Genomic DNA, 26,651 nt, shown 5'->3' with positions numbered 1-26,651 from the left:
AGATGCAGTGGAAGAGATGCACCGGCAAGGGCGGTAACAGCTGTACGAACGTTAACGGTGAAGTCGTCATCGATGCAAACTGGCGATGGCTCCATGTGAAGGATGGGTACACCAACTGCTATGACGGCAACGCATGGAACAAAACCGCCTGCCCCGATAACAAGAAGTGCGTTCAAAATTGTGCCATCGAAGGCGCAGACTATTCCTCCACATACGGCATCACGGCGTCAAGCAACTCGCTCACCCTGAAGTTTGTTACGAAAGGCCAGTATGCTACCAACATCGGCTCAAGGTTGTATCTCATGAAGGACACGAATAATTATGAGATGTTCAAGCTCATTGGAAATGAGTTCACCTTTGATGTTGACCTCTCTCAACTACCATGTGGTCTTAATGGAGCATTGTATTTCGTTTCGATGCCACAGAAGGGTCATGGCACTCCTGGAGCAAAGTATGGAACTGGTAGGCACTCTCTCTTTCTTGTCACTATCTCCGGTCATGCTTAGTCGTCCGTAAAGGCTACTGCGATGCTCAATGTGCAAGGGACTTGAAGTTCATAAATGGCGAGGTACGTGGTGCTCTTCACTCCTTATCAGTCCTACCAGCCCCGCAATCTAATATAGCTTTAGGCCAACGTTGAAGGCTGGCAGCCCTCCTCGAACGACCCCAATGCCGGAGTCGGGGGAAAAGGTGCTTGCTGCGCTGAAATGGACATTTGGGAAGCGAATTCCATTGCCACGGCCCTCACTCCACATTCCTGCCAGCCAGAAGGCTACTCCGTATGTACGGACACTGGATGCGGAGGCACGTATTCACTCGACCGCTACGCCGGTTCCTGCGACGCCAACGGCTGCGACTTCAACCCCTACCGCGTCGGCGTGAAAGATTTCTACGGCAAGGGCATGACTGTTGATACAAGTAAGGTCATGACAGTTGTCACGCAATTCATTGGCTCTGGCAGCGATCTCCAGGAAATCAAGCGCTTTTACGTACAAAATGGGAAAGTCATCACCAACCCCGAGCCGCAGATTCCGGGAATGACAGGGAATTCTATCACCCAGGCTTGGTGCGACAAGGAAAAGGAAATTTTCCAGGAAGATATCTATCCCTTCAATAAGCACGGCGGTATGGCATCCATGGGCAAGGGTATGGATTTGGGGATGGTGCTTGTTATGAGTCTCTGGGATGATCACTATGCTAATATGCTCTGGCTTGACAGCAATTACCCCACAGATGCGGATGTCAATAAGCCGGGAGTGGCGCGTGGTAGCTGCGATGTTACCTCTGGAGTTCCGGCGGATGTTGAGAGCGCTTCGGCGAATGCGCAGGTTAAGTTTTCGAATATTAAGTTCGGGCCGATTGGATCGACTTTTGCGCAGCCCTCTTAGGATTACTAGTGGAATTGAGCGAGTTTTTTGCCGAGGACGACGCTACGGCGGCTTGTGCTGGAAGGTAGTGGTACAATTTAGAGTAGATAAGTCAATGAGCTGAGTATATACAAGCAAATAGTGTCTTTGTTTGGGGGTAACCCTTATGTTCGCCCTCTTATTCAAGCGGGAGGTAATGCGTGAGGGAGTTAATCAGAAAGTATGCCTCATCGAACGCATGCTCATTCTGGCCCACATATGCAGCGCAAGTCTTAACACCGGTCGCTGCAGCACATTTCTTCTCCCAAGTCTTTTCCTTCTTATCATCCGCCATGTCACCACAGAAGGTGATGTTGAGTATCTGGATTCCGAGTTAGATTCAGTGTCCTTCGCTCTCGTATTCGCGACGACCTTTGGATAGCTTACAATTTTCATCTTCTGAAATGCTTTCTTCATGTCGCACGAGCTTCCCTTTGGTGTAACATCCAGAACCCCTTTCCCCCACTTCGTTGGATTAGGATTGCCGTCTCTCAAATCCTGCGGGATCTTCGCATTCTCGAAATACCAGATCTTCACATTTTTATTATCCAAAAGAAGTGCCCACACACCTCCACCCTTCTTATTAAACTCGTCTCCAAATGTGCCGTCAGGAGCATCGACCTCACACCCAGCAGCAACACCTTCGGGGTCAAGACAATTTCCATTATCTGGATTTTCGGTTGGGATTGTGCAATGTTGGTTCGTGTGCATAGTCATTTCGTTCGCAGTGTTGAGCGAGATGCCCTCGTAGATGTCGACTTCGCCATAATTGCTGCCTCTTGCTGCATCGTTGTCATGAAGAACCCAACTGTAATAAATAAAAATTGTCAGCTTTATTTCTACTTGCAGAATCGGAGCAGCTAATTCGGGTGTACACTTACAACGCGGGCCATACTCCGCAAGCACTCCCAGGCACATGTTCAAAATCTCCGACGAAAAGACCTGTGTCGAACGTCTGGATGCTCTCGACCCTCACACTCTTTCTGAAAACCTGCTTATTTGCTACCTCTTCATCTGAGAAGTGCTGAGTGCTGTCGGCACCGAGGTAGACCTTGTTGTTGTCGTACTTGGCTAGTTGTGGTCCTTTGGAAGTGGATGAGGCTTCAGGGTAGGATATGTATGAAACGTTGCCGTTCGTTGGGTCCGTATCCTGGGAGAAGTTAGCATTTGGGGATTTGTGAAGGGAATTGGAGAAACGTACAGTGAAGAAGTCAAAGGAGTCGAAGAAGTTGCTAGCATCATATTTCACATTGAGCTTATATGATGGGGCTGAAGCGCAAGTGCTGGCGACAACGAATGTAGGAACGACGAGCAAGTGAAGCAACATAATGAATAGTAATACCAGAGCTAGAGACCGATATGCAAGAGAAAGAATGTGAGATATAGACCGTTTCATCGTTCTCTAACCTCCCTCTTATCCCTTTCACGACCCTCATTAGCACCGCCGTTCCATCCTCTGCACGGATACGCCCGTGAAGAAGTGTCATTCTCCGTTATCATTTCCTGGCATTGCCACCGCCCCGTCCTCCGTGCGGTTACACCTATGAATAATTTTCGATATCAAAGGCCCTTCATACGATATATCTCGTTACTAAATCTCTTGACCCTTCTCTGTAACATGTCATGAGGTTCAGCTTATGCCGATACGATCTATACAGGTCGCTATATAGATGCGCACTGACCACAGCTTGTTCTGTGGGGCGCAGTGCAGGATTGAGAGGCGAAACCAACATCGGATGAAACGTGAACATGATGACGCATGAAAAGAGTAAGATAGGATTGAACGAGAATTTACGTAAATCTGGGAAGAATGAGTTCGTATATACTAATTTCCGCCCTCATGGCTGCCTCGTGGCTACCTCGCGATACGGGACTTGGCACCTAAATCTGAGAATTGAAGCGGAGCAATGTCCTTCTCATAAAGACAAAGAACCTGTTAAAACTACAGGAAACAATTGACAGGATTAGAAAGGGCGATCCATTGCCTGAAGAGAGCGACAGAGTTACTTTGACGGGGACGCAACGTCGAGGTACTCTCTGCCACCCACCCAAATCATTTTCATGTCCCAAGGATCGTGATGTTAGCCAGAGGATTACTTCCTAAAAGGATCAAATCGGCGCGTTATCCGGGCGCAATGACGCCACGATCCGTTAAACGATGATACTTCGCAGCCACGCTTATTGCCGCATTGATAGCTTCCGCAGGGGTGGGCCCAGCGTCGACGAGATGCTGACGTTCGCGTTGAGTGTGCCGATCATGTTTGCCAGAGAGGATCGGTATTCCGGCCCGATGGAGCGATGCTACGTTTGCGCGAACGTTGCTGGAAGAAGAGTTCCCTGTGCTTCCATTGCCGCCTCGGAGGAATACGGGATCTGAGAGTGCGGTTTTGAAGATGGCCATTTTTGGTGCTACGTATTGCCCGTAGTCCTTGAGGCCTTTATTGCTGAACAAGAGAGATTTGTATCGTCGGAAATATGCTGGATATCATTCGTTCGAGATTCGGTGGCCTAGGGGAATGCTGTAATATCAGCTCCATGGGTTGTTGTTTGCTTCCTAAGATCGTGCGCAGAGTTAAACAGCCCGTTCTGCATGTCTCGAGATAGCCCATTCGTCTCCGCAGTAATCTTGAGATATCCGGAGCCATTCCTGAAGGCCCAGTTGACTAAAGCAACTGGGTCGGAATCAGGGACAACGAGCTGATCAGTGGAGAGATTGAATGAATTTGCGTGCGCGCTGTTGGGACCGACCGCGGGGATGCCGGTACTTCGAAAATTAGCGAGGCCCTCTTGACCTTGGAGAGGCTGGTACTGGATGTTGTTGCGGCAGGCCATGTTCAATGTCGTGACACTGTAAGATGTGATATTTTCCAAGCCTAGGATATTGGGAACATGCACGTGGTTATCGATAAGGCTGGGTATGAGGAAACGGCCGGCTGCGTCGACAATCTCCAGTTCGTCTTCCTCATAATCTGAAATGTGTTCGCCGTCGATTGTGACGGACTTAGGACTACTCATGGCTAGTCTATTGAAAAAGCGCACATTCTTTAAGGTAATCTTGTGAAGAGATGAGGGCGAACAGGTTCTAATGCATGTGCCAATCAGAGAAGCCTGAGGGTCGTGGAGGTCAAGATCGTCACCAAGATGGAGGAAACAAGTGTTGGATAAACTTAAGAAACTGCTTAGAATGGAGATGAGGTAGCGTAGGTTGCACTAGTGATGTCGGCAACTAAATTGATATGTTAATGGAAAAGATGGCGAAATGGACAAGATTTGGCAGGTTGTAGAAATGAAGATAATATCTGAGTATAAGAGAACAATATAGTAAGTGTTTGAAGGACCGGGAATGGGGAGATTTACAAGGAGATGAACTTTGTATACCAACTAGCTCAGCCGTGTCTGACGAATATTGCTTCGCCATACCTGACGCGTCGAGCCCATCCCCGGAGTAAAGAAGCACATAGCATCAAGTCTGGTATGTATGTAATTGCTGAAGGATTTCGTAGAGTCCGCCAGAAACAAGTCAGAGCTGAATGAAAAATGGGGCTGAGTTCGCCTGCTTACCCAGATACGGAGCATTGAGCGAGTCGTACGGAGACGGAAGATTATTAAGTTCCGTTGGGCTCTGTCGGGGTTTTGTCGGAAGACGATCAGCTCCAAGGAAGCTCGTACACCAGCCCCTAAAGAGTATGATAAGGGCTTGGCCAAATTTAATCTCGCTTGGCGCACCCGGGGAAGTTAGTGAAGAGTCTTGGTAGGGCTGAGACACTCTTTCGGCTGGCATCACTACGTTTCTCCAGCTCCATATATCAGAGGCCTGAAGCCCGGAAATTACATGTAAGCTCGAGTGCCAACACTGTCATTAAGCACCATCAGCAGTATCCGGCTCTTCGAGGTTCTCTGGACATACACGAGCATATTTATTGAAGCATGCCGCGACGTGGAGGCATTCGAAGCTATCACCACAAGTCTAGAAATGGATGCACTAATTGTAAACGAAGGAGGGTAAAGGTACATGCGACGATCCGCCAGGGGAATAAACGCCTAAGGCGGAAGCACCTGAAGCCGCTAACGGTTACAACAGTGTAGCATGCAAGCACCCGTCTGTGCCAACTGTCATCGACGTAATGAGAAATGCGAATATGCCTCTTTCGGCGACAGTTCGAAGAATGCCTGGTCGAGTTCAAGCATCAACCATACAGACGTGAACTCGCTTCCGGTTAGGACCTTCGAAAATGCCTACGTTCCTTTTAACTGGTTCCCTCCAGCGGCATCTGAGTACCCTTTCCTCGAGTCTGAGAAACCCGCATTGTCAAGTGGATCGGGAGTGTTTTTGCTGAGGGCTTGCTTAGAGAATATGCTGTGCGCCTCATGGTTCACTCCAGGCGAGATATCCCTCTGGAATGCGATAATTTCAGAGCAAGCCGAGCAATTCGGATATGTGCAACATTGCGTCTTCGCCCTGTCGTCTCTGAATCTCCAGATCTTCCGCCCCTCCACAAGTAATCAGGCTGCGATATCGGCTTTTCGGCATCGTATCACCGCGTCGAGCCTCTTCCGACAATCCAGTCCGGTTGTGGACGAGCGTAACTGGACGGCCGTCCTTACTTTTACAATATCAATGATAATCTTCCAGTTCGCAGCTCAGCTAGTGTGCACTGACATCGAATTGGACTATCTGGAGACTCTTCGAATGCTTCGTAGCTCCTTGGTCATCCACGAGTTTATCCAACCGCACCTCTTGAAAAGCAAATTCTTGCCATTTCTCCTTAAGCGATACCAGAAAACATCACCGGCAGTAGAAGAGGAGGTATTAATGCATCTCCGGCATCTAGGGAGGATAGTTTGGGGCTCCAATACCCCTAGTGACACGGCCCGACTCAATCAACAAGCTTTCAGTGCTCTGGAGGCATGGGCGGTGGCATGCAACGGAAGCCCCCAAACTTGGCCGCATTATCTGATATGGCCTGCCACGATACCACAAGAGTATATGGATTGACTAGGTGCCGGGGAGGAAATTTCCCTCCTTATCTTCATATACTGGTGCACGATCATGCATATCTGTCAGCGGAAATGGTTCATCGAAGGGTGGTCGAGGCGCGCCTCGTTAACGGCGATTTTGAAGATAAAGAGTGAGTGGTCTGATATGTTGGCGTGGCCTTTGAGCATGTTGGCCAGGCCTCTTTCTTCTCTACTTCCGGCTCCTTCGTCCCCACTTCCGATACAGAGCCTCCCAGACGAGAAAAGTGCTGAATCCAGGCGCCTGCTAGAGTAGGTCGATATCTTAAGCGTCGAAGATAAATCCAGATTCATGGCTGTGCTGCGCAAGGTGTTTGCGTCTGAATGTAGGGTGCGTCATTTGTCAGCTTAAACTATGACGGATGAACAAGGGTCGTAATCGGCTTGTCGGCACTGCAGAATGCAACGACTTTACATGCATAATACATGGTGTTGTATTATTCGTTCGCTTCAACATGACCGGTAGACAAGGGTCACGACTGCCTTATGGCTGTGCAGAACCTTCGCATGTTGTCTTTCTCGCCATCAGCTTCTTATCTCTCCTCTGCCAATTCTCCTTGAATCAAAGGCTTCATTTCTGTGTTTTCCAGACGAAGATTTGACTAACTAGTGAAGATGGGAGGTCCTCTGATCTCGTTCCAGGAATCCCTTGATCGCCTTCGAGGATTTGCCGATCATACGTTCTGTGCTAGGTGCCAGGCAACCTTCAGTCATGTTGAAGAGTATAATACCCCGTACCGAACCAAACGCCACACAGTAGCACACCCCAGGATACCTCTGAATTGCATCAGTCGGTTACGGTCACGTGAACACGACCCATGCCGACTCTGCTCGCTCATCCTCCAAAGGATCGGTGAAGTCTCGCTATGTAAATGCATGAGCAACGAAGACTCGTGCATATTTATCCAGAGGAGGCACACCAAAGAGCATGATATGGAGTGGCAATTGTTATTCGAAGAAGAGCTCAAAGGTTATATCGTCCGCAACAGTAGGAAGAAGTTGAAGGAGAACAATATCGAGCCGGTATGTGCCATACCCGGAGTGTTTCGCTGCAATAGCTAAACTAGCCGCAGCGTATGATCTGGGATGACACTGTGGCCCCCCCATCCATTGTCCAGATGTGGATTGGGCAATGCACGAAGGTCCATCAGGACTGTCGGCCCGCAGCATTAGATCGCATTCGATACGATAAAGGTGAAAACCTCAAAGCCCTCATGCCGAATATTTTGTTCATCGACGTCGTGGATGACAGAATCGTGGAAGGAAATCTTCACGTAAAATACGCAGCACTGAGCTACGTCTGGGGTGGAGTGACCCAAGAGTTGGCGTTGCGCGATAATATCCAGAGCCTGAAAAAGAAACGTGCTCTTCGCTCTCCGTTTCTGAAAATACCCCAGCTGGTAAGAGATGCCATGGCATTCGCGTATTCCATTAATATTCGTTACCTCTGGGTCGATGCACTCTGCATTATTCAGGATGACTCGTCGAAACATGACACTCTAACCCGTATGGACATGATATATAACCTTGCACACCTCACCATTGTAGCTATCGACTCTACATCAGCAAATAGCCAACTTCCAGGTGTTGAGCGTCAATCGCGGTACCATCCGCATCCTGAACTGAAAACGAAGGCGGATTGGTTTCACACTCGACCATCGACTAACGTCGATTCGCATATAAAGTCAACAGTGTATAGTTCCCGAGCCTGGACCTTCCAGGAGGAACTATTATCAACCCGATGCCTATACATGACGAAAACGCAAATGTTCTTTCGGTGCCGGACGGCGGTATGGGCAGAAACGGCCCCTGTGAAGAATCTTGGCCAGCAAGCGGATCCCTGTCGTAGGATGTGGGGTAATCTTCATGGCGCAGATCGAGTCCAAGCCTATAGAGAGGTCTTATGCAACTACACCGAAAGGAAATTGAGCTGCAGCACTGATGTACTGGATGCGTTCGCCGGCGTGACGGCGTCTTTATCGAATGATACGGACTGGCAGTTTGTTGACGGTATGCTGCTTCAACACTTGCCTTCGGAGTTGCTCTTCATTCATGAGGGAGAGCATGCGCGACGTCTTGGTCCAGACGGCAGACCTTGTTTTCCATCCTGGGCGTGGGCAGGATGGACAGGACGAGTGACGTGGGCTCGATCGGATACGGATAGTTCTAGTGGCGACGAAGATGGTGTATTAGAAATTCTCTCCAAAGACCATGGACCTCCAATGATGAACGATATCGCTATTTCACTCACGGATGCTGCACTGGCGAGAGTACAAGCACAAACGTTCCGGCGACGTCGAGATAGTATTTCGATCACCCCCAATGCCCCGAAGGTACAACTCCAATTGCAGCCGGATCCAAGTCAGCAAAGGACACTGCTTTGCTTCCAAAGCCACCTCATTTCCGCGAACGATCTGGAGTTCAGTGTGCGGGAGAAATGCCACGTGTTATCCAATAGCAGGCCGACCGGAATAACTTACGACTTGCATTCCGGGGGTCGATGGGTGGGTATTCTTTTTAGTCATGGGGAAGAGTGGATACAATCCGTTCGTCACCAGGGGAAAACAATCTGGTTTGTCCAGATAACCGAACGCGGAGCTCTAATGATCCAAACGAGATCTGGAGACGGTTACAGTGAGCGGGTCGGCGTAGCTTTTTTCGGAGAAAATATCTTCGGGTATAGTCTGACGCAAACCGTGGTCTTGATATGAAGATCTCGATTGACGGTGCTTGCCCAAGAGCCTTAAGGATTTATCTTGACGAAATTAGGTGCCTAATGTTAGTGTTAGTGGGATGGAGTGTCTGCCTTAGAAAATGTGAGGGTAGCTTAGGAAGGCCACTGCGGCTGAATACGAGGACAGCTAGACACCCCACCTTGCACCTCGATCAGCAGGACTTCAGCCTTCTCAAAATCCCTCTCAAGGGTCTGCCTGCAGCACCCTCATACCTAGGAAGCCTTCGCCTAAACCACGTGGACTGTTCATATCTTCCCATCGCCTCGTTGCACGTATCCGTATTATAGTCCGGCTTGCACCACTCTGAAGTATGTGGTGGAAAGGTAGAATCGTCAAACATATATCCCCTGTGAGTAAAACCGATCCAGAAATTCTCCAAACGAATTCGAGAACCACCCCCGGTTTCTCTGAAATTGGTACCGACATCCTGACCGAACAACCCTTCACTCAATCGGCAGTCTTCCTCTGTACTGGGTAAGTGACTATCGCTATTGTCACAAGCAACACCACCTGGACAAGCGGAGGCACAAGTGAACTCCTAACTACTTCATCACAAGTCTTTCCCGGACATTGGATTTGAATCACCTTCGCAAGCAACACCACCTTATCCCGGCTATTATTCGAGGCTCGTAGATCATGTTGAAGACTGTCATCCGCGATACTCCTCTACAAGCGATATTATTATCTCAAACAAGGCTGCAGCTGTGCAAACAGTGAATGAGAATCTATCGAATCACCTCCGTGAAACTTTAGAAAATTTGGATTTTTAGGTTCAAGACCACATGAAGCTGTAAAGCTAAGTGGAAAAGGCACTCGATGACGGAGAAAGACTTCGGCAGGAAAATGAGACTAAAAATAAGGCTCTCTTTCGACGGTTGCAAGAACAAAAATTATTTAGTAAACAAATTTGAGTGAGAAAATGATGCTACGGGCACTGAATAAGAACGATATTATGTGAGAGTTACAAGGGCGAGGCAAGATAGAGAGAATGTGCCAGCAAGAAACTAGGGACTCTAGTACTGAGGAGGACGGTCTCACTCGAGATTTACAAGAGCGGGTCAGTATTGGTAGTAAGCTGCAGCAGGAAATTAGGGCCTGACGTACCGAAATGCAACGTCTTATGAGAAAATTAACTGCGAAGGAGGATCTGAACAATAACCCGAGTTCGGCACTAGCGATTCACTTTTTCAAAGAAGCTTTGTTTCTCGCGCAGATGATAGCGAAGTTTTACATCGATGGCAAGATCTGCATGACGCCTGTTGTCTATTGCATTCTTTTCAGAAAAAGCGAAGCGACCCAAGAAGATTGTTCGCTCCAAAGGTATATCAGCGGGGGCCTTGGGTAGCCTTCCATTCAGAGAACTAATGACGCCTACACAGAACTACGCGAAATACCTTAGTGTTCCAGGCGAACGACCATGAGTCATACAAGCTTTCATCTAGCACACCTTGAACTATGAGGGTTTCGACCACATTGGCAGGAACTCTGAAGGTCTTTACTCGGCAGGTGGATTGAGACATTCCTACGCTAGATTGATGGTAGATGGTAGGTCTTCGGCCACTGAGACGGTATAAGCTCTTGTTAAGTGAGACGGAGAAAGCAAACGAAGTCGAAGAACCCGCAACTAGCTATCAAAAATGGCGAGCAGTAACCTCAACTATAATAGCGTTAGCTACGCCTCCTTCCAAACGAATTCTGAATCGGGACATAACGTACATTGTGGAAATATGATAGAGTTGATCTCCCCTTTCAACACTCGGACCGACTCCAGAATCGAAACAGAGCCTAAGGCGCCCAAGTCAACACCCAGAAATCCCGTCAACCCAGCGGCCTTGTTCGACTGTATTCTTTGGAAGCAATTGCCGTTCTTTTTCGTGGAGCAATGGTCACATGAGAAAATCTAAGGAAACCCGCCATTGAAATTTACATAGAATGAAGACGAGATGGAACGTGAGGGCTAAAACATTGAACTCACTAACCCTGCCGTCGATCGAAAAGTTCAGCTAGCATTGTTCAAGGAAGGAGGCATTCACGGAGACAACTACACGCTCAGAATGGATGTGTGCAAAGCGAACGTGATATGTCGAGAAGACCCTGCCCCAGTCATGAAGGGACATTGGATATGAGTTTTGGCTTGATATGGGAATGGATGTGTGAAAGTGGCGCTGACCAGGTCTTCTAGAACCAATTCGGTGACTTCGGAATGTCGTCACATCGATAGACGACTTCTAGGCTCTGGGGATTCGGTTCTGTCAGACTGGTAGAGCTAGAGTTAGAGTTGTCCGCCTCTGAGGTAACCCTGGGTTTGGGAACAACTAGTAGGGGTTAGTGCCGAAATCTAACAAGTTCGGTAACACTTCCCGGATCAAGATCCTCTTATCCGTGGATTCTGTGCACAGCACAATACTGTATGTCAAACAGATCTCGAATACTTCCCGAGAGCAGGGAGAAAACCGCCCAAAAATCACGCCACTTCCATAGGGCTTACCATTCCAGGGTATTCCATCCGCATTTTACCCAAAATTGGAGTCACGTGAACGTTTTGCCCTCCACAATCCTGTGATCTTTATAAGCGTCAAAATTCTGCGCGGAGCGATCCCATTGGCCATGGCGCTGAATTCGAGGGCGTGGCATTTTACTCAGCGTATTCGTGTTGGCTTCTTCCACTGTCCACAAGTCGGCGGCCCAAAGTCCAGGCCCGTTTATGATTCTAGAACTCAACGTGCTCCTCACCAATTATGTTCAAAATTTTCTCATGATCTACGTACATCGAATCCACCTTCGCTGCATGAAAATCAGCAAGCTGATCTGAAGGAAGGGACTCTGCATCGCAATTGAAACACGATGTGGCTGATTTTTTAACTCTCTTGACAATCGCGACTCGTATTTTCAGCCCCTTCACTGCGCGATCGCTCACTCTAACAAGTCATTGGCCGGACGGAGTGGCCCCCTGCAGATTAGCAACATGTGGGACGTGCTCAAACCCATTTTGGGCACGTTCATTCGCGCGGGCCAGGAGTTGCACATCCCAAGCGAGGATCTTCCATGCAGATCCGGGTTGTGAAAGTATAATGAGCGGAGCAGAGGGGATATTTGGTTGATAGGCTTGGCGAGTCGTATGATGCCCTGGAACGCCGTGTGAAAGAGAGAGGGATAGAGCCAGAAGGGCCAGCAAATTTTTGATAGACGGAGGGCTTATTGGTGTGGCACATCCGAGAATTAACTTCAAAGAGATAACGACTTCGATACGTACTTATACTGACCTTCGTCAGAACCCTGGACTGACAATACACCAGCCGATATCTTCACTGACACTCATTCCAACCCTTATCTTTCTTGCCTAGTATGTCCGATACGCGTGGTCCAAAGATTATTATCTCATTATGGATCCTCACAATACTGGCCTTCGTCCTCATGGTCCTTCGCTTCGTTTGCAAATACTGGTACAGTAAAGGCTTCGGCGGCTTAGACGATATTATTCTCTTCATATCTTGGGTACATCATCTCCGTCTCTTCTCAGCCCTCCTGTTGACAGGTTCCAGGTATTTGTCCTTCTCTTCTGTGTGTTTACTGGGACTGTAGCTGTGAGTTACGGACTCGGTAAGCACATCCAGGACATCGACCCTCGCAATCTACACACGCTTTTCAAGCACTTGTTCCTCGGAGAGTTCTTCATCAGTTTCGCAGTCGCAGCTACTAAAACGTCCTTCTCGCTGACACTGCTGCGTATTACGGTCCGCGAGTGGCACAAATGGTTCATCTGGTTCCTAATGGTCTCTACCAACTTGGTGATGTTCACCTGCGCTTTCTTGTTTTTCTTTCAGTGCACGCCTGTAGAGAAGCTCTGGGATTGGAGGGTTGAGGGAAAGTGTTTAGCTCCGACGGTGGTCGGTTACTACAGCGTCTTTGCTGCAGGTAGATCCCCCATTCCAAGCCTCCAACGAGTAGTGCCGTAAGAGTTACATCAAATGATGCTAACTGTATGCGTAGCATATTCTGTTTGCACCGACTTCCTCCTTGCCATGTGTCCTTGGTTGATTATCCGGCAATTACAAATGAATCGGAAAGAGAAAGCAGGCGTCATCGCAGCAATGTCGCTAGGAATGCTGGCAGGCATCGCAGCAATTGTGAAGATGACGTTCCTCCCGAATTCTATATACTGGAAAGACCTGCTCTGTGCGTTTGCCTCCATCTCCCACATCCAACTAGTTCTGAACTAATTGATCTTGGCAGACGAATCGGCGAACCTGCTCATATGGGCTACCGTAGAATGCTCGTTATGTATTATTGCGGCCTCTATTCCCTTCCTCCGTGTGCTAGTCCGCGATGCGTCGTCAAGCAGAGCGTCACGTCCGTATGGACAGAGCTATCAGTTGTCTGGAGGTCTAGGAAGTAGGAATATGACATCGAGGACTCAGAGACGGTCTCAGAAGCAGAGAGGAAATGATGGTTTGAGCGAGAAGAGCATACTGAATGAGTCGGGGACTATGCTGGCGGTAGAGATGGGCGGGATCATGAAGGCGCAGGAGATCCGGGTGGAGTGGGAAGGGCTTGACGGGGAATCGTTAAGTCGGAGGCAGAGTCAAAATACGGAATCAGCTAGGGCGAGATCGTGAGTGCTATATTACTGATAGATGTGAGAGAATATGATATTGAAGTTATTTCATCCAAGGGATCGACAGATATTGCATCGCCATTGGATTATTGATAGGGTCATGCCTGCCAAGACCTATGTGAATATTTAAGGGACCCTGCCCACTGAATTCCAGCAATGACGAACGGGGCACCGCGAATTGTTCAACACGACAAGCTCCCTTACATTTTATTTATGAGAAGACAGATTTTACCTTCGAAACTGAGAAGTTGACTTTGGTTGGTCCAACAAAGCTACTTTCAGCCTCAATGGCCAGGCCGCACCAACGCCGTCATCGCACTAGCGTGATAGGCAGAAGGATGGGCTCACGGCGAAACGAGCCGCTCCCTGCCAAATCACCACCAAGCATTGGCAACATAGGGCTCAACAATGGACGTCCATGTCTTCAGGGCCCTTGCCACTTCAATCCAAATTCCCCCAAAATAAAATAGCGTTCCCAACACTTCCTCCACAATAGCCACCGAAACCATCACTGCGCTCACTACATTCATACCCTCCCAGCCCAACCTCCCCTCATATATCCCCATCCGCGCCATCCTCCGCACTGGCCTCACCAACTCCTCTACTGCCCTCTGCGCTCCCAATCGGCTGTCCAAAGACACAACTACCTCTCCACCCCACCCCCTCCCTCCATAAAATCACTCAATAAAACATGCCATGCACAGTGCAACAGTGAATGATGTGTGGCATCCACTTGTACGATGTTCTCCCCTATAACACTATAAAACAAGCCGTAGAGAAGCGGGTATCTAGTTCTGCTGAGGTGATGGCAGTCTCCACCTAGCGCACAGCATTTGGCAGCTTTGTGAGAAGTTAGGATGGGAGATAGAGGACACAGCGGTGAGTGTGGTGAGTTATCTACTGGCGCTAGCGAATGCGGCGAGGCGGAGGTGACGGTGCCGTGGCTGGGGAGGTGGTACACGGCCGTTCTGAGGGATGCAGGGGGAAAAGGGGGAGAGGGATGTGTTTTGCGGGGTGCTAGAAGATGAGGAGGGGGGAGGGGAGCGGTGGCGGTGGCGGCGAGGAAGAGCTCAAGACTGGGCTTTGCGCCGTGGCTCTCTAATGGCCATCTGCCCCCACAGACTGAACGCGCTCTAGCCCCGCCATCCACACCCTCCGCCTAGACTCCTTCCTCACATCCTCGTGAATTAAATCCACGCAAGAGCCTCACAAGGTGCATGGGATGTCACAGAGCCCGGGATATCTCCCTGCTGGCAAAATATCAATTATCATAGTGGGTGACAGGCCGGTGTGATATTTTAGGAGCAGATGCACTAGCCATTAGGGATCGGCATGTAGAAGAGGGGATGAAGGGGGGACTATTGTGGGAGGGGATGGGGTGGGAGATGCAGATGCATATTTTTATGTTCGCGTGGCCGTATGGCGTGGAAGAGGGAAGAGAGGAGGTCTCGTGGTCGGTTGAGGATTAAAAAGGGAGCAGGGAGGGGGCTGAAAGCGTGGGTGCCGGAGGTGAATACTAAGCCTTATAATATTTATGGTAGCTCGCAGGGACGTGGAGATTATACTGGATTCTTTTCTTGAGTGGCCTAGCTTTACGCCCACACGAAAGCGATCCCCAAGGGCTGGACGTACATCTAAAGTAAGTTGCTTGCCTTACGAGATCCCTTCGGAAAACTCGCAACAACTGTTGAATTCTCAAGTTGCAGGGCTGTTATAGCAATTCGCCATCTCGGACAATCCTATCTGGTACATTATAGAGGCCACAGTGGCAAATCGTAGACAAGGCCATCATGTACTTGGGCAGCTCAAGTCATTGTCTTAGTAGACATTGAAAGACTTATTTCCACCTAACGATGAAATCAAAGTAATGGACCCACTACCCAAATTCGACTGGCCAACGATACAACCACAATTCCTTTTAGCCGGTTGCGATGTAGTCATCCTATTGGCTGCTTCTTTGCCGGGTAAGCTGTTCGATTGCTTAGCTAGTATTGTGTCGAATTTCTTGCTATAATAGATAAGGCCCAATTCACTCTAGCAAGGTCAGCAAGTGAGGTCTCCTTTGCCAAAGTGCTGACGAAACTGATTGCTAAAAGAGTTTACCTAAGCGTCCATATATGCAAGGAGTAAGCTAGACAGCAGGGTAGAGAGCACGTGACTGTAGCAGGTGGTGGAGATCGGAGAGCTCTGCTAATGCAAACACAAGGCCCATATCAAGCCAGGCTGTGACTGGACAAACGAGCTCCGCAGCTTAGCAAAACTTCTCCAACGTACCAGGATCAAAATTGGATTAGACGGCCCATCCGGTACACCAGAACACAGATTTTACGACTTCGAATAGAGCATGGTCCTGGGCGCCGGCATTGACGTGACTCTTTTCTCTGGCATCCTGACTGACCTTCAGGTGCATCGGCTCGAGCAAACGCAACCCCAGGAAGAAAAAATGTGCGTAACGGAAACTTGGAATCCATCTCACCGTACTAGGACAACCGACGTATTGAATTTCACTGCATAGAGCAGGAGAAGAACAACTTGTAATGGTTCTCCGACCTACTTAACGAAGTTTCCCAAGCCGAAGGTGACCCCAAGTGAATCTTGAAATCCGAATCCAGACATATGTAACCCAGAAACGTAAAGGAATATCAATACACGTCTTCTGCTGGCTTCTCGAGAAGCATCGCACGGATAAACATTCTCAGTCTTCGTCGACTGACCTTTTCAATCCAACGAATTTCGGTAGCCCTGGTCTCGATATATCCAAGACGATCATTGTCAGAATATGTTTAAAATACTCTCTAAACGATTCGATGGGGAGAAGGGTGGATTAAGAGAGAAAGATGGTGACGTCAAAGGAGAGGTTTTCTTTGTGGGCTACCAGTGATTATTATGCAGTTAGAAGATCGGTGTCGAGCTTTAGCGGAGAGGGAAGAAAAGCTAGGTATCATTTCATGATCGTCTTTGGATGAAAAAGGTAACAACTCATCGCGTTGAATAGAGTTGGCAACAATCAAGTCGACTTGATAACTTGACTTGATTGACTTGATTGATAGCCGTCAATCAAGTTAATTAGCCAGGCGAAATTTACTAAGTTAATTAAGCAAATCGTGCCTGCTTGATTGACTTGATTGACAGACTTGAATCCCTAGGATCTTAGGTTTACTGGGGGATACAGGATCCTTTAGTGTGCGAGAGTAGTGAATATAGTATGAGGCAGCTCGGCTTTAAGGGACTTTAGAGTCGTGATAGTTGCCTAACTAGGCTTAGCGCCATATATCTGAAATTCCTCAACTTCTACCGCCCACCAACTTACCTGCCTCTACCACGTATACAAAGGCTGGCTAGACGACTGCCACCTTGGCTTTCAACGCTTGTGGGCAGAGTTTAAAGACGCCGCCTCTCCCGTCAGTACTCCAGAGCCTCCGCCGAAGAAGGCACGTACAGGGCCAGCTGGGAGCCGGTCAGATTTTATGAGAGCTGCCCTACAAGGTGACGACGCCCGCCCAATTGCGCGCAAACAGGGACTCCTCTGGTACAGGTGACTTGATTATCCAGCGCTCAAACTCATTACGGCGATAGGTTTGGAAGCGCCTTGGCTTAAAGCCTACAAAGTTAGCAAAAAGTCCACGTAGTGACGCCATCTCTCCCGAAGACCTGGAGACCATCTACAAGATATACGGCGGTTGATTCACTACGTAATCTATCAATCAAGTCAATTAAGTTAATTAAGTTAAGCCTCATTTGTGCCATCAAGTCAATCAAGTCAATCAAAACGTGCCAGATCCGTCAATCAATCAAGCAATTCACCCCGACTTGATTGACTTGATTGTTGCCAACTCTGGCGTTGAATACATTTCTTATAGTAGTATAAGATAGCACAGAATCTGAATAAATGTATTAAAGGTTCTACTTTGGTCAGGTTCTCTCCCCTATCTGCTCTGGCATCTTTGGTACTTTATATTCCTTCTCAAACCTTCCCCACATGCTCGTTCTCTCCTCAACTGCGACCCATCTCTCCCACCTTCCCACCATGCCCAACTCCACCATTTCCCCCTTCTTAACTTCCAACTTCACACTCTCCACAGGTTTCCAATTTGAGCTTTTATTCCACATTGTTCCCTCCCTTAACTTAATATGCCACTTGTCCCTGACCATAATTGTCCCCTCCCTACTCATACGGAGTCGAACCGCATTACCCATCCATTTATGCTTGCCCCTAGTCTCAACCACATCAACAATTATCCCACCCTCTTCGCTATCACTGACAAAATCCTTCGGCGTGGCGTAGCGTGTGTAGACTGCGCAGTTCATAGGTTGCGTGCGCATCTTCGTAGAGATATCGTTTCCGGCAAACGCCATGGGTGCATAGACATCGTTTCGCACTATTTTTGAACGCTGCTTGCTGAGACTTTGGATAGCGTTGCCTAGTTTCGCTAAGTCGGCGTCTGTTGAGAGTGGGAAGATCGGGAGGTCACGGATATGGCTGAATGGATCATCGGGTGGGATGGGTGCTTCTCCTGGATGTGACGGAATCGGAGTGTTACCAACAGGGAGAGCGTGTTGGTTGTGAGGTGGGAGCGCAAATCCTGGCGGCTGATTCAGAGCTGGAGGTTGAGGCGGCGCACCCGGGTGAGGTGGGAGTGCATATGTTGGTGGTGAGAATGCATTTTGAGGTTGAGGTGGTGCGCCGGGATGAGGAGGGATCACATATCCCTGGGGCTGTTGCGGATATTGAGGTTGAGGTGGTGCGCCGGGGTGGGGAGGAATGAAGACGGCACCGGGTGCGCTTGGAGATGCGTACATCTCTCCCTAAGTTCAACCTCGGTGAGGATGTTCAGGTGGTTATTGGCCCTTATACGACCCTGCACAAGTCTTATTAAAATCTTGGACTATCAATGGTGAGAAGGTCACCTTGCGAAAGACAGGAAGAACCGAGGGACTAATAAGACAATGGCTCGCCGAACCCCTCGTCTTCACGTCGTCTCGAATCTACTAGCGCTGAAGCTGAGAAGTTGCTTGCGAACGATGAACTCCGAGCTGATGCACTTCCTCGAGGGAGGATGCTAGGTTGAGTCTCACTGTTTAATTACCTTTTGCCCAATCGACGAATAACCACCATAATCCATAGTCTAAGAAACTTCACTCCAAGGGACACTATTCTACCGTCTTATTATCCAGGACGAGATTTGTCTTTGCTTCTCTTTCGCTAAATATGCTTAGCATATTCCCATTCCCAAAAATCAGACCAGCCACCCGCCTCTTTTCGCTTCTCCGCAGATCCTATTGGAAGTCCGGAAAGAGCCGTGTGGTTGATGAGATCTCGTGTCACATATGGTGGCTTCGGTAGCGAGCGTGAATGCGGCCGTGGGCTGTGTTTGGTGGTGCCAAGGCCAGGGCTGAATGGGGCTGAGGTACATGGTTGACAGCTGACAGGGTTAAGTGTGTGCTTGGCTCCCCTTTAAGCTTTTGGATATCATTGCGTTCTAGATTTATTCGGAACTGGAGACATGCTTCTTCCCTTTTTTAATATGCTCCTGATGGAGTTCCGAGCCCAAATACTCTCCGATTTTGCTGTTGGTGAAATTGTGTACTTACCTAGCGTCTGGGGTCCGGGAGAGACTTGAACCACCACGATGACCCTCCAGCAATTCTTCCTTCCGGTATTGCTCCTGGCCTCCACAGGATCTGCGTTGCTCAAAGATCGATTCCCCGACATTAGCGGAACCAAGTCTTTCAACACCTCTAAATTCTGGGACGTTGTCGCTAACCACTGCCCCAACGAAATTACCGCCCTCTCTGCCTGTCCACCTGCGAATGAGAGTCCTAAACTACGAACCCCATTTGCGACGAGTTACTCGCAATGTTTTAAGAGCGTGTAAGGCTTCCCCGCGCTTTAGTATTCTTTTCTGTTCATGCAGTCCTAATATCATTTAGGTTTGACGCATACTTCTCATGCAGTGGGCTTGGAGACTATGAAAAGCAGGTCCCAATACCGACTGGGTTCATTCCCGTCGCGAATTTCTCTTCGCAATCGGGATGCAATTATCCGGCGCCATTGCCGGTATTGAGGGACGCGTGCACTTTTGATGCAGAAGAGATTCCTCGTAGTGGATGTTGCTCTCAGAGTTCCTCTTCATGCGGACAACAAAACACAAATCTCCTAATATGTCAGATGCAGGCGTGAGTATCTATCTCACTCCCTCTCATATCGAGCAGGCAACTAACATCGTCCAGCGCTGAGCAATACGTCCGATGCACCAATGCCCAATCCAGCACACCGGGATCAAACAGCACCCTTTGTGTCATCGAAAACGCTGAAAAGGCGACTTGGCTCCCGAAACAATTTCTAGTATTTAGCGGCTCCTCAACCTGTCCCACTGCCCACAAAGTCCTCACCTACCTCGCGATTTCAAACCTCATCGCCTTTGTATCTGCGCTCCTCAGCAACACGCAGGTCTGGAAGACGCTCTTCAGGCGGTCGAAAGCATACGAATACACCGACATCAAACTCAATTTTTTGTCCATGTTTATCTCTATCGGGACTCACATCGCGATTCCATTCATCATGGGCGTCATCCTCGAAAAACAAGGCTATACCGTAAACTGGATCCAGCAAGTCCTCCTCTGGACCGTGAGGCCCCGTATCGCGCCTATCATCGCCATCCTAGGCTTCATAAACGCCAGTTGGATGGAAATCGCCATCAACGAAATGGTCGCCGACTTGCTCTTCTGCATCCCCGCAACCAATTTCGCTGTTTTCGCTGCCTTTTTCCCAAACAAAACCAAGAACCCCGCAAAACCAGATTTGTACAAAATCTACCATGCCGGCGGTATCATCATGCTCATCCCCGGAGTTATTCTAACTTTCACTCTGCTGGTCTCTTTTTGCCTGAAATGTGCACCCATTCGCGCTTTCAAGTATCCATTCCAGGATCTTTGGCGCCTGGTATCTAATCCTTTCCGCAAGTTGATGAAGAAAGAGCAGTTGGAGAAAAGGACTGTGCATATCAGTGTGTTCAAAGGCTGGTTTATTATTTTCTTCTTCCTGGGGATTATTTTGTATGTAGGAAGTTGGATGGTTTGGGCAAGTTTCTTGAAGATGGCAGGGGAGTTGTATTGTCCGGCAAAGTTGAATAAGATTGGGGCGGTGCTATTTGCATATCCGGTGGTGCTGAATGCATTGAGGGTTGGGGTGCAGAGTTTATGATGAGTGGCCATCTGGGAGAATCTTGACTTGGGTAGGGCTGAAAGTTGTATGTATATTCTTACTTCTGCCATTGATATCTACCATTTGCATACTGGTTTGAAATAAACCTGGCTTCTGAAGATTTCTCGAAAGATTCTGTACGGTTTTTCAACTTCAATATCTTGTCTATCTATACTGGGCTGAATTTGTCACAAATTCGTCGATTTTAGCGAGGCTCGCGTCTTTATATAGAAATTTATGTACGTTTCGGGGCTGGATGGTAAGTTACATAGTAAATCCTGAACTTCAGGCACTGGGAGCCGAATATACGCCCACAAAATACCATTTGAGACTTCAACCTGGATGGAATTGTAACCCGTGACAAGAGTTAGGATTGCACCGCGGTGTTTAGTCTGGCGTGCATTTGGAGTAGATTATACCCAAAATTTAGGGAAAAGATTAAACCGCGTGATTCTGGATCACTCACCATGAACAGGGGATGGTGGTCATAAAGTAGTGACTACTAACTGTTGCGTTTGCCAAAAGGTCAACCTCCTAGCTAGCACAGCAGAAGGATATATATAGACGGATAGCTGTACGCGACACCAACCTATCCACCAAGTTCTCTAGTGCCGCTATCAGAAGTCGTCGTCATTGTGCCGATCCTGTAGGCTTTCCACCTAAGAACCAAGTATTTCATGCATCATCAGATCTTCGACTTGCGTGCAGCTTCACATCCACAATTGGCGTTAGATGCGAGAAGAATTGGGGCGGGAGTCTGTGAGTGGTGGATTGGAGGGAGGGGGTTCGACTTGGACTCTTAGTGTCAAAATCTGGCCTGGACCTTTGGCCCGCATCCAGTCTCTGTATCCCTAGAAAGTTGCGTACCTTACCGCATTGAGTTATTCTACTAACTCCACATGTGACAAAGTACTGATCTTGGTTTTAGAAATGGTTACTCGGCCATAGGCTTTCTCATCGGCTAGCGGCGACTGCAATCGACATACCAACAGTTATTCTATCAAGCATAAAAATAGTCCCGGATCCTATTGAGACTTCCTAGCCGATGAAGACACGGCCAATCGTCAACCAGTAACGTCTATGGCTGTGTTAGGATCATGCAACTTTGCATATCTCGGCTGGAAAGGTGACGCCAGCATCGCTGGGCCAAACATCGAAATCCTCCAATGATTGCCTTTACGCGCTAACAACTCTCCGACTTGGCAGAGGCTTCCCACCCTCCGCGTAAGACCTCTACACATTTGCTACAACAATATTGAGGTGGGTGCGTAGAAGATTTACCCTTTGGGGAAATATCGCGGAAGGCCTAATATTGTGCAGTGCTGAGGATCACGCTTTCAAGACCAACTACCTCGTATCGAACTGATTCACGACTTGTTGGAATACAATCTCGCAAAAAAGTGGGGAGATCTAAAGGTGTATAAAGATGGACTATCGCCGTCTATGAACTTTTGACTACCGAATGTCCCATATCATCTTTCTTGCTCTTCAATATAACACCGAACATATCCTCCTCTCTCCTAGCTCTCTCAGAGTAACCCGTATGCAAATTCCCAAGGTGAAACTCACACAGCATTCCAAACTTTCATATTTGATGTCTAATATACAAGCTAGATGCACCTTACTATCACCTACTTCGTTGTTGCTCTCGCCACCTCCCCTCTGGTATCGGCAACTGTCTTCCTCGGAACTCGAACGAATTCGGATGGTAGCGTAACTAGAATTGGATAGTATGCTTCAACTCTATCATGTATCTTCTCCTGTTAATGGTTCCAGCACGAATGCGGCTACCGACGCTTGCTCCGACTTCACTACTATCACGAACGGCGCAGGAGCGAACCCATGCGGCATTACTTGGAACTACCACGGCCTCGAGTATACTTTTCAAGGGTGCGGTACTTCCAGCTTTATTGTCAATGACAGCAATGGTTTTAATTCTGTTTGCCATTTTGATGGCTCGGCATTCGATTGCCAGGGAGGGAAGATTCATGTCACCCAAGATTGGGGATGTTTCTAACTTGTGGAATCTTGGGATAATCGCAAATTTTGCGCTGCTTAGGTGCTCATTTGGGAAAATGTAATGTTCTCAGCCGTTCGCTAAAATTCTTCAGCTAGCAGAAATTCATCCACATTCATTGACTGCCTAATGACAAGTTGTCTATACCCTACCTGAAGACCAGGTCTAAATGTAATCACTCCCACTTCTTCAGCAAGCCTTCATTGCCTTGTAATCTTTCCGAATAATATCTGCATGCTTTTCTCTTCTTAGGGTAGTTTTCACCTTGAATGGCAAATGTTGATGCAAGAAGCTTCGCTATAAGCATCTATATCTCGTTAACTTTTAGCTTCCACATCACCTCATCCAGCGCTGGCTCAATCTTGAAAGCCCAAAGTGTCTCACGTGACATTAGTTCACTTGACCCTGCGTCAGGGTGAATGTGGGTCCGGACTCATACCTGCTTCCTGTTTAGGACTAGCGCCTAACTGATTCAGACTAGAGCTCTTTTATCCACTATATGTTTACCTCTGAGCTCTCTGAAGCTCTAGAGACCTTACTCTACATCTCAATCTACCTAGTCTGGCTCTCACTACCTAATTGACTACTCGCACCTCCATTGCCCCTCCATCAGCTCCATCCAGGCTACCCGCAATACAAAGCAGGTGGGCGACAATACGCCATTGGGTCCGCTGGGCCATATGGATGCCCAGACAAATGCTCCCACCGGCTCCGTATGCGGAATTACCGTGATTCGTATAGTCTGGACTTCCAGCGTAAGGCATTGTAAGTTTTAGATGACTCGAGTAGCGATTGGGATTGTATGTTTCCCCGTCTTCATACTCGATCTGGTGCAAAGGGTATGCAGGGAGGAAAACTGTAGTCTTTGGGGATAAGCATGCCATCAAGCTAATCTCTGTGACTAGCATGTTGTGCGATGCTGACGGGAAGGCTTAAGTGAACGTGCCAGAGCTTGGAAATCATGGCTGAACTGAAACATAATGACATAAAAGGCACTGACACTGGTGGAATCCACAAACCCTCTTTCACTATGCAGTTGATGTAAGGGGGTGGTCAAATCGGACCACATTGGCCGTCTCTCGATCTCGATCTCGCTCCACTCGCGCTTTTCTTAAACCCATAGTGCTAAAAATAGTATGGTGGTACGCATCACGCAAGCCATTGTATCTGCTCCACCTTGCTAAACAGTGCCGAGGAAGTTGTTGAATTGGTTATAGCTTAGTCTCATGTCCAATTCCAACTCACCACCAAAAAGTCTGCCAGTGAGGGATAAACGTTCATCCCCTACCTTCCTGGGTGCTTCAACTTGATTCCGAGCTTCCGCCCAGATGAAAGTCATGAGCTGGTAGCATTATTTTACGCGATACTTGGGTAGTGTCCCACGGCCAGGGATGTACTTCAAAATCGGGAATTGCTCAATTGGCATGTTCTAGGTTCGAGGCTTGTGCTTATCTAGAAACCACATCAACAGAAGTATTCCTAGTCGATTATTCAAAATGCATAAGGCGTAACTCACCTTGTGCCCCGAGTGGGCACTATCTTGTCAACTAGTACTCTTAGTGAACGTATTTAGGCAACCACTTTTCTCTCTGCACGACACAGTGGTGTATTCATCATAGCCATATTATCATAGCTAAGAGCAAGAGTACTGGGAAGCTATTGGGAGCACTGGAGATATGAGTAACTGGATTGATTGCTAAAGGAGGGTACTTAAGGGTCTATCTATGTAAGGCGTGAGCTAGGTAGCAGTTAGGCAGCATATGACTATAGCACGTGGTGGAGATTGGAGAGCTCCGCTACTGCACAGAGTTGCTTTTATGATCAACTGCACGATCAGAGCATAGGGCACTACATTCGTTGATAGGGTTATGTACAGCTCGGCTGTTGTTCAATACAATAATAGTGCCAGCGCCGACTTTCATCAAGCGTATACAACCCTTTTTGAGCAATGGGACATAGTGGTGGTGTAGGAAATTTACTCCACATGGAAATCTGTTAACGGAATCTGGCGCGCATGGCCCAGAATCAGAAGGGCTGGGGGTCCGGGGGGTGTACACCTATCCCCGAGAACCGAAACGATAGATTTGAAAGAGGAAGCACGAACCAAATTACAAAAAAGGATTCCAAGAGGGGAGGGAGTATAGCGTTCATCCTTGCCAGGATTTGGCGAGGTCCGCACAATATACATGGAATTTCGTGTGCGAAGAACGTAGGAAGGGTTTCTACCTACCTGTCTTTGTCGTCGCAAAGAGCCTCTTAAGGGATCTTTGCCGATGACATGGAAAAATAAGGATACCTTAGGAGTATGGAGCTGTAGAGCGTCTATGAGCACGATTGGGTGTGCCAGCTGGTAAAATGATAGGGTTGGACAGGGGTAGCCGCATTTTTGGGAGCGGGACTTGTGTCACATGTCGCTTAGAACATTCACTACATCGGGGGAATGTCGCATAATTGGTTACAAACACTAAGCCCTCTGAAGATAAGGCAGCGAAAAAGCACACCTCCACCAAGTTTTGAGAGAAGAGAATTTGTGGTCCTGTCGCTGATGTGATCTGGGTTAGCTTTGGTACGAAAAGGGCCGTTATCACTAAGACGAACATACCAAGTCGAATGCGTTTGACCGTATTACCTGTCATAGCTATGTGGAATTCAAGACATACGCATTTGGATAAGAAAGAGTTACTACGCTCCTTGATGAGCTCACTTTTTCCATTATAGTTAAAGTTATCCTATGTTCTTCAATTCGAAGATATCCATGGTGCTGTCTTGCTTGGCCGTATCCACACATCTTAGGCCAATCCAAAGACTATGAACGAAAATACGGTTATATCCCGAAGCTTTCTGCGCGTCTCCCAACTTCTCTGATCCAAATCACCCGCGTTTTCCTGTCGAGGTCAAAGCACCCTACGGAACTGCGAAGGCTCCAAGCAAATACAAACCACAGGTTCTCGGGATTCTCGTCGCTTTTGGTGTCTTAGCCGCCTTCGTAGTGGCCATCCTGGCAAGAATCGAGCTCGAGCAGAAACATGCGTCAACTCACGAGACGTCCCAAGCCGCTGCTATTGTGCTAAACATCATCACGGTATCTTTGGATCCCTTGCTACAGTCGTGTGCTAGACGTTGGCTTTTGTGTACACAAAGATTATTTGAGACTTGTATTAAACTAAGAAACTCTGACGATAGCTGAGCTAATCGTCTGCTGTTAAGCCTTGAGAGTCCTGAATTGCCTAGTCTACAAGTTTGAACGAGTTCTTATATATGCTTAGCAAGTGTCTGTAGAACGATTCAAATATTGCGCCTAACTAACCTAGCCGTTACCTATTTTCAGCAACACTTACCCTGAATGGGGACAATCATCCACTTGCACTTTCTCCCATTTAGCTAAAACATTTGAATAGGCTACGAAACTGGAGTTATTAACCCCTCGGGTGTGTCGTTGAAGCCGTACACATTCCTTCATTAGACTTATAGCTTCCACATCTCGACCTTGTCCTTTGCGTGTGAAGGCAAGATTGTTCATGCTGGTCAGCGTGGAAGGATGGTCTGCTCCGAGGTTCTTCTTGCGAATCTCTATTACTTGCACCTCTAGCTCTTCGGCTGCGTCCCATCGGCCTTGATTCCAGTACGTTGACGCCAGGATGGCCATGCTGGTCAGCGT

General features: G+C 48.2%; 13 protein-coding genes across 13 annotated transcripts; 5 read left to right on the top strand and 8 right to left on the bottom strand.

The window, feature by feature from the left end:
* Positions 1-2: 2 nt before the first annotated feature.
* Positions 3-1,388, top strand: BDR25DRAFT_228706 (glycoside hydrolase; the record flags this gene model as incomplete). Its single annotated transcript, XM_033685285.1, has 3 exons — positions 3-495; positions 519-568; positions 630-1,388. 3 exons carry the CDS (start codon positions 3-5, stop codon positions 1,386-1,388), a joined length of 1,302 nt encoding a protein of 433 aa, XP_033546429.1.
* A 157-nt stretch (positions 1,389-1,545) lies between these two features.
* On the bottom strand, positions 1,546-2,733 carry BDR25DRAFT_315188 (glycoside hydrolase family 16 protein; the record flags this gene model as incomplete). Its single annotated transcript, XM_033691509.1, has 4 exons — positions 1,546-1,728; positions 1,794-2,214; positions 2,288-2,556; positions 2,608-2,733. 4 exons carry the CDS (start codon positions 2,731-2,733, stop codon positions 1,546-1,548), a joined length of 999 nt encoding a protein of 332 aa, XP_033546428.1.
* A 584-nt stretch (positions 2,734-3,317) lies between these two features.
* On the bottom strand, positions 3,318-4,047 carry BDR25DRAFT_304336 (uncharacterized protein). Its single transcript, XM_033690187.1, has one exon. It carries the CDS (start codon positions 3,805-3,807, stop codon positions 3,529-3,531), a length of 279 nt encoding a protein of 92 aa, XP_033546427.1. The 5' UTR covers positions 3,808-4,047; the 3' UTR covers positions 3,318-3,528.
* Positions 3,481-4,529, bottom strand: BDR25DRAFT_371526 (uncharacterized protein; the record flags this gene model as incomplete). The annotated part of the gene is made up of 1 exon (XM_033697190.1): positions 3,481-4,529. A coding segment is annotated over one exon (615 nt), but the record flags the coding sequence as incomplete, so codon positions are not given.
* Positions 4,530-5,333: 804 nt separating this feature from the next.
* Positions 5,334-6,826, top strand: BDR25DRAFT_343596 (uncharacterized protein; the record flags this gene model as incomplete). The annotated part of the gene is made up of 2 exons (XM_033693843.1): positions 5,334-5,414; positions 5,488-6,826. 2 exons carry the CDS (start codon positions 5,334-5,336, stop codon positions 6,400-6,402), a joined length of 996 nt encoding a protein of 331 aa, XP_033546425.1. The 3' UTR covers positions 6,403-6,826.
* Positions 6,827-7,355: 529 nt separating this feature from the next.
* On the top strand, positions 7,356-9,133 carry BDR25DRAFT_315185 (HET-domain-containing protein; the record flags this gene model as incomplete). Its single annotated transcript, XM_033691508.1, has 2 exons — positions 7,356-7,445; positions 7,496-9,133. 2 exons carry the CDS (start codon positions 7,356-7,358, stop codon positions 9,131-9,133), a joined length of 1,728 nt encoding a protein of 575 aa, XP_033546424.1.
* Positions 9,134-10,528: 1,395 nt separating this feature from the next.
* Positions 10,529-12,476, bottom strand: BDR25DRAFT_356314 (uncharacterized protein; the record flags this gene model as incomplete). Its single annotated transcript, XM_033695610.1, has 12 exons — positions 10,529-10,551; positions 10,605-10,785; positions 10,848-11,057; positions 11,098-11,160; positions 11,191-11,385; positions 11,416-11,472; positions 11,501-11,532; positions 11,565-11,629; positions 11,697-11,882; positions 11,926-12,053; positions 12,132-12,409; positions 12,440-12,476. The coding sequence occupies 12 exons, from the start codon at positions 12,474-12,476 to the stop codon at positions 10,529-10,531; spliced, it is 1,455 nt and encodes a 484-aa protein (XP_033546423.1).
* Positions 12,477-12,502: 26 nt separating this feature from the next.
* BDR25DRAFT_343594 (uncharacterized protein) lies at positions 12,503-13,773 on the top strand (the record flags this gene model as incomplete). The annotated part of the gene is made up of 4 exons (XM_033693842.1): positions 12,503-12,652; positions 12,700-13,072; positions 13,148-13,333; positions 13,391-13,773. The coding sequence occupies 4 exons, from the start codon at positions 12,503-12,505 to the stop codon at positions 13,771-13,773; spliced, it is 1,092 nt and encodes a 363-aa protein (XP_033546422.1).
* A 749-nt stretch (positions 13,774-14,522) lies between these two features.
* Positions 14,523-16,542, bottom strand: BDR25DRAFT_356312 (uncharacterized protein; the record flags this gene model as incomplete). Its single annotated transcript, XM_033695609.1, has 15 exons — positions 14,523-14,569; positions 14,601-14,881; positions 14,923-14,977; positions 15,002-15,085; positions 15,132-15,219; positions 15,325-15,362; positions 15,430-15,500; positions 15,537-15,576; positions 15,620-15,741; positions 15,806-15,861; positions 15,910-16,014; positions 16,069-16,231; positions 16,267-16,303; positions 16,332-16,438; positions 16,487-16,542. The coding sequence occupies 15 exons, from the start codon at positions 16,540-16,542 to the stop codon at positions 14,523-14,525; spliced, it is 1,350 nt and encodes a 449-aa protein (XP_033546421.1).
* Positions 16,543-16,618: 76 nt separating this feature from the next.
* On the bottom strand, positions 16,619-17,623 carry BDR25DRAFT_356311 (uncharacterized protein; the record flags this gene model as incomplete). Its single annotated transcript, XM_033695608.1, has 7 exons — positions 16,619-16,810; positions 16,907-16,991; positions 17,083-17,130; positions 17,162-17,251; positions 17,289-17,360; positions 17,398-17,505; positions 17,577-17,623. The coding sequence occupies 7 exons, from the start codon at positions 17,621-17,623 to the stop codon at positions 16,619-16,621; spliced, it is 642 nt and encodes a 213-aa protein (XP_033546420.1).
* Positions 17,624-17,684: 61 nt separating this feature from the next.
* Positions 17,685-19,278, bottom strand: BDR25DRAFT_356310 (uncharacterized protein; the record flags this gene model as incomplete). The annotated part of the gene is made up of 7 exons (XM_033695607.1): positions 17,685-18,578; positions 18,660-18,708; positions 18,734-18,814; positions 18,849-18,898; positions 18,933-18,975; positions 19,016-19,215; positions 19,270-19,278. 7 exons carry the CDS (start codon positions 19,276-19,278, stop codon positions 17,685-17,687), a joined length of 1,326 nt encoding a protein of 441 aa, XP_033546419.1.
* Positions 19,279-19,306: 28 nt separating this feature from the next.
* Positions 19,307-22,018, top strand: BDR25DRAFT_356309 (uncharacterized protein; the record flags this gene model as incomplete). Its single annotated transcript, XM_033695606.1, has 13 exons — positions 19,307-19,354; positions 19,415-19,631; positions 19,688-19,949; positions 19,983-20,961; positions 20,995-21,070; positions 21,109-21,174; positions 21,249-21,333; positions 21,368-21,423; positions 21,452-21,501; positions 21,549-21,611; positions 21,666-21,731; positions 21,780-21,821; positions 21,905-22,018. The coding sequence occupies 13 exons, from the start codon at positions 19,307-19,309 to the stop codon at positions 22,016-22,018; spliced, it is 2,124 nt and encodes a 707-aa protein (XP_033546418.1).
* A 4,309-nt stretch (positions 22,019-26,327) lies between these two features.
* BDR25DRAFT_228047 (uncharacterized protein) lies at positions 26,328-26,639 on the bottom strand (the record flags this gene model as incomplete). Its single annotated transcript, XM_033685264.1, has 1 exon — positions 26,328-26,639. One exon carries the CDS (start codon positions 26,637-26,639, stop codon positions 26,328-26,330), a length of 312 nt encoding a protein of 103 aa, XP_033546417.1.
* Positions 26,640-26,651: the final 12 nt, after the last annotated feature.

The sequence above is a fragment of the Lindgomyces ingoldianus genome (assembly GCF_010093535.1).
Source record: "Lindgomyces ingoldianus strain ATCC 200398 unplaced genomic scaffold BDR25scaffold_20, whole genome shotgun sequence".
NCBI lineage: Eukaryota > Fungi > Ascomycota > Dothideomycetes > Pleosporales > Lindgomycetaceae > Lindgomyces > Lindgomyces ingoldianus.
Note: the sequence above shows the minus strand (reverse complement) of the source record. Positions and strands in the feature narration are given on the sequence as shown.

Coding starts and splice junctions, on each gene's coding strand:
- BDR25DRAFT_304336 (XM_033690187.1), bottom strand. CDS start 3,807: ATGGCCATCTTCAAAACCGCACTCTCAGATCCCGTATTCCTCCGAGGC.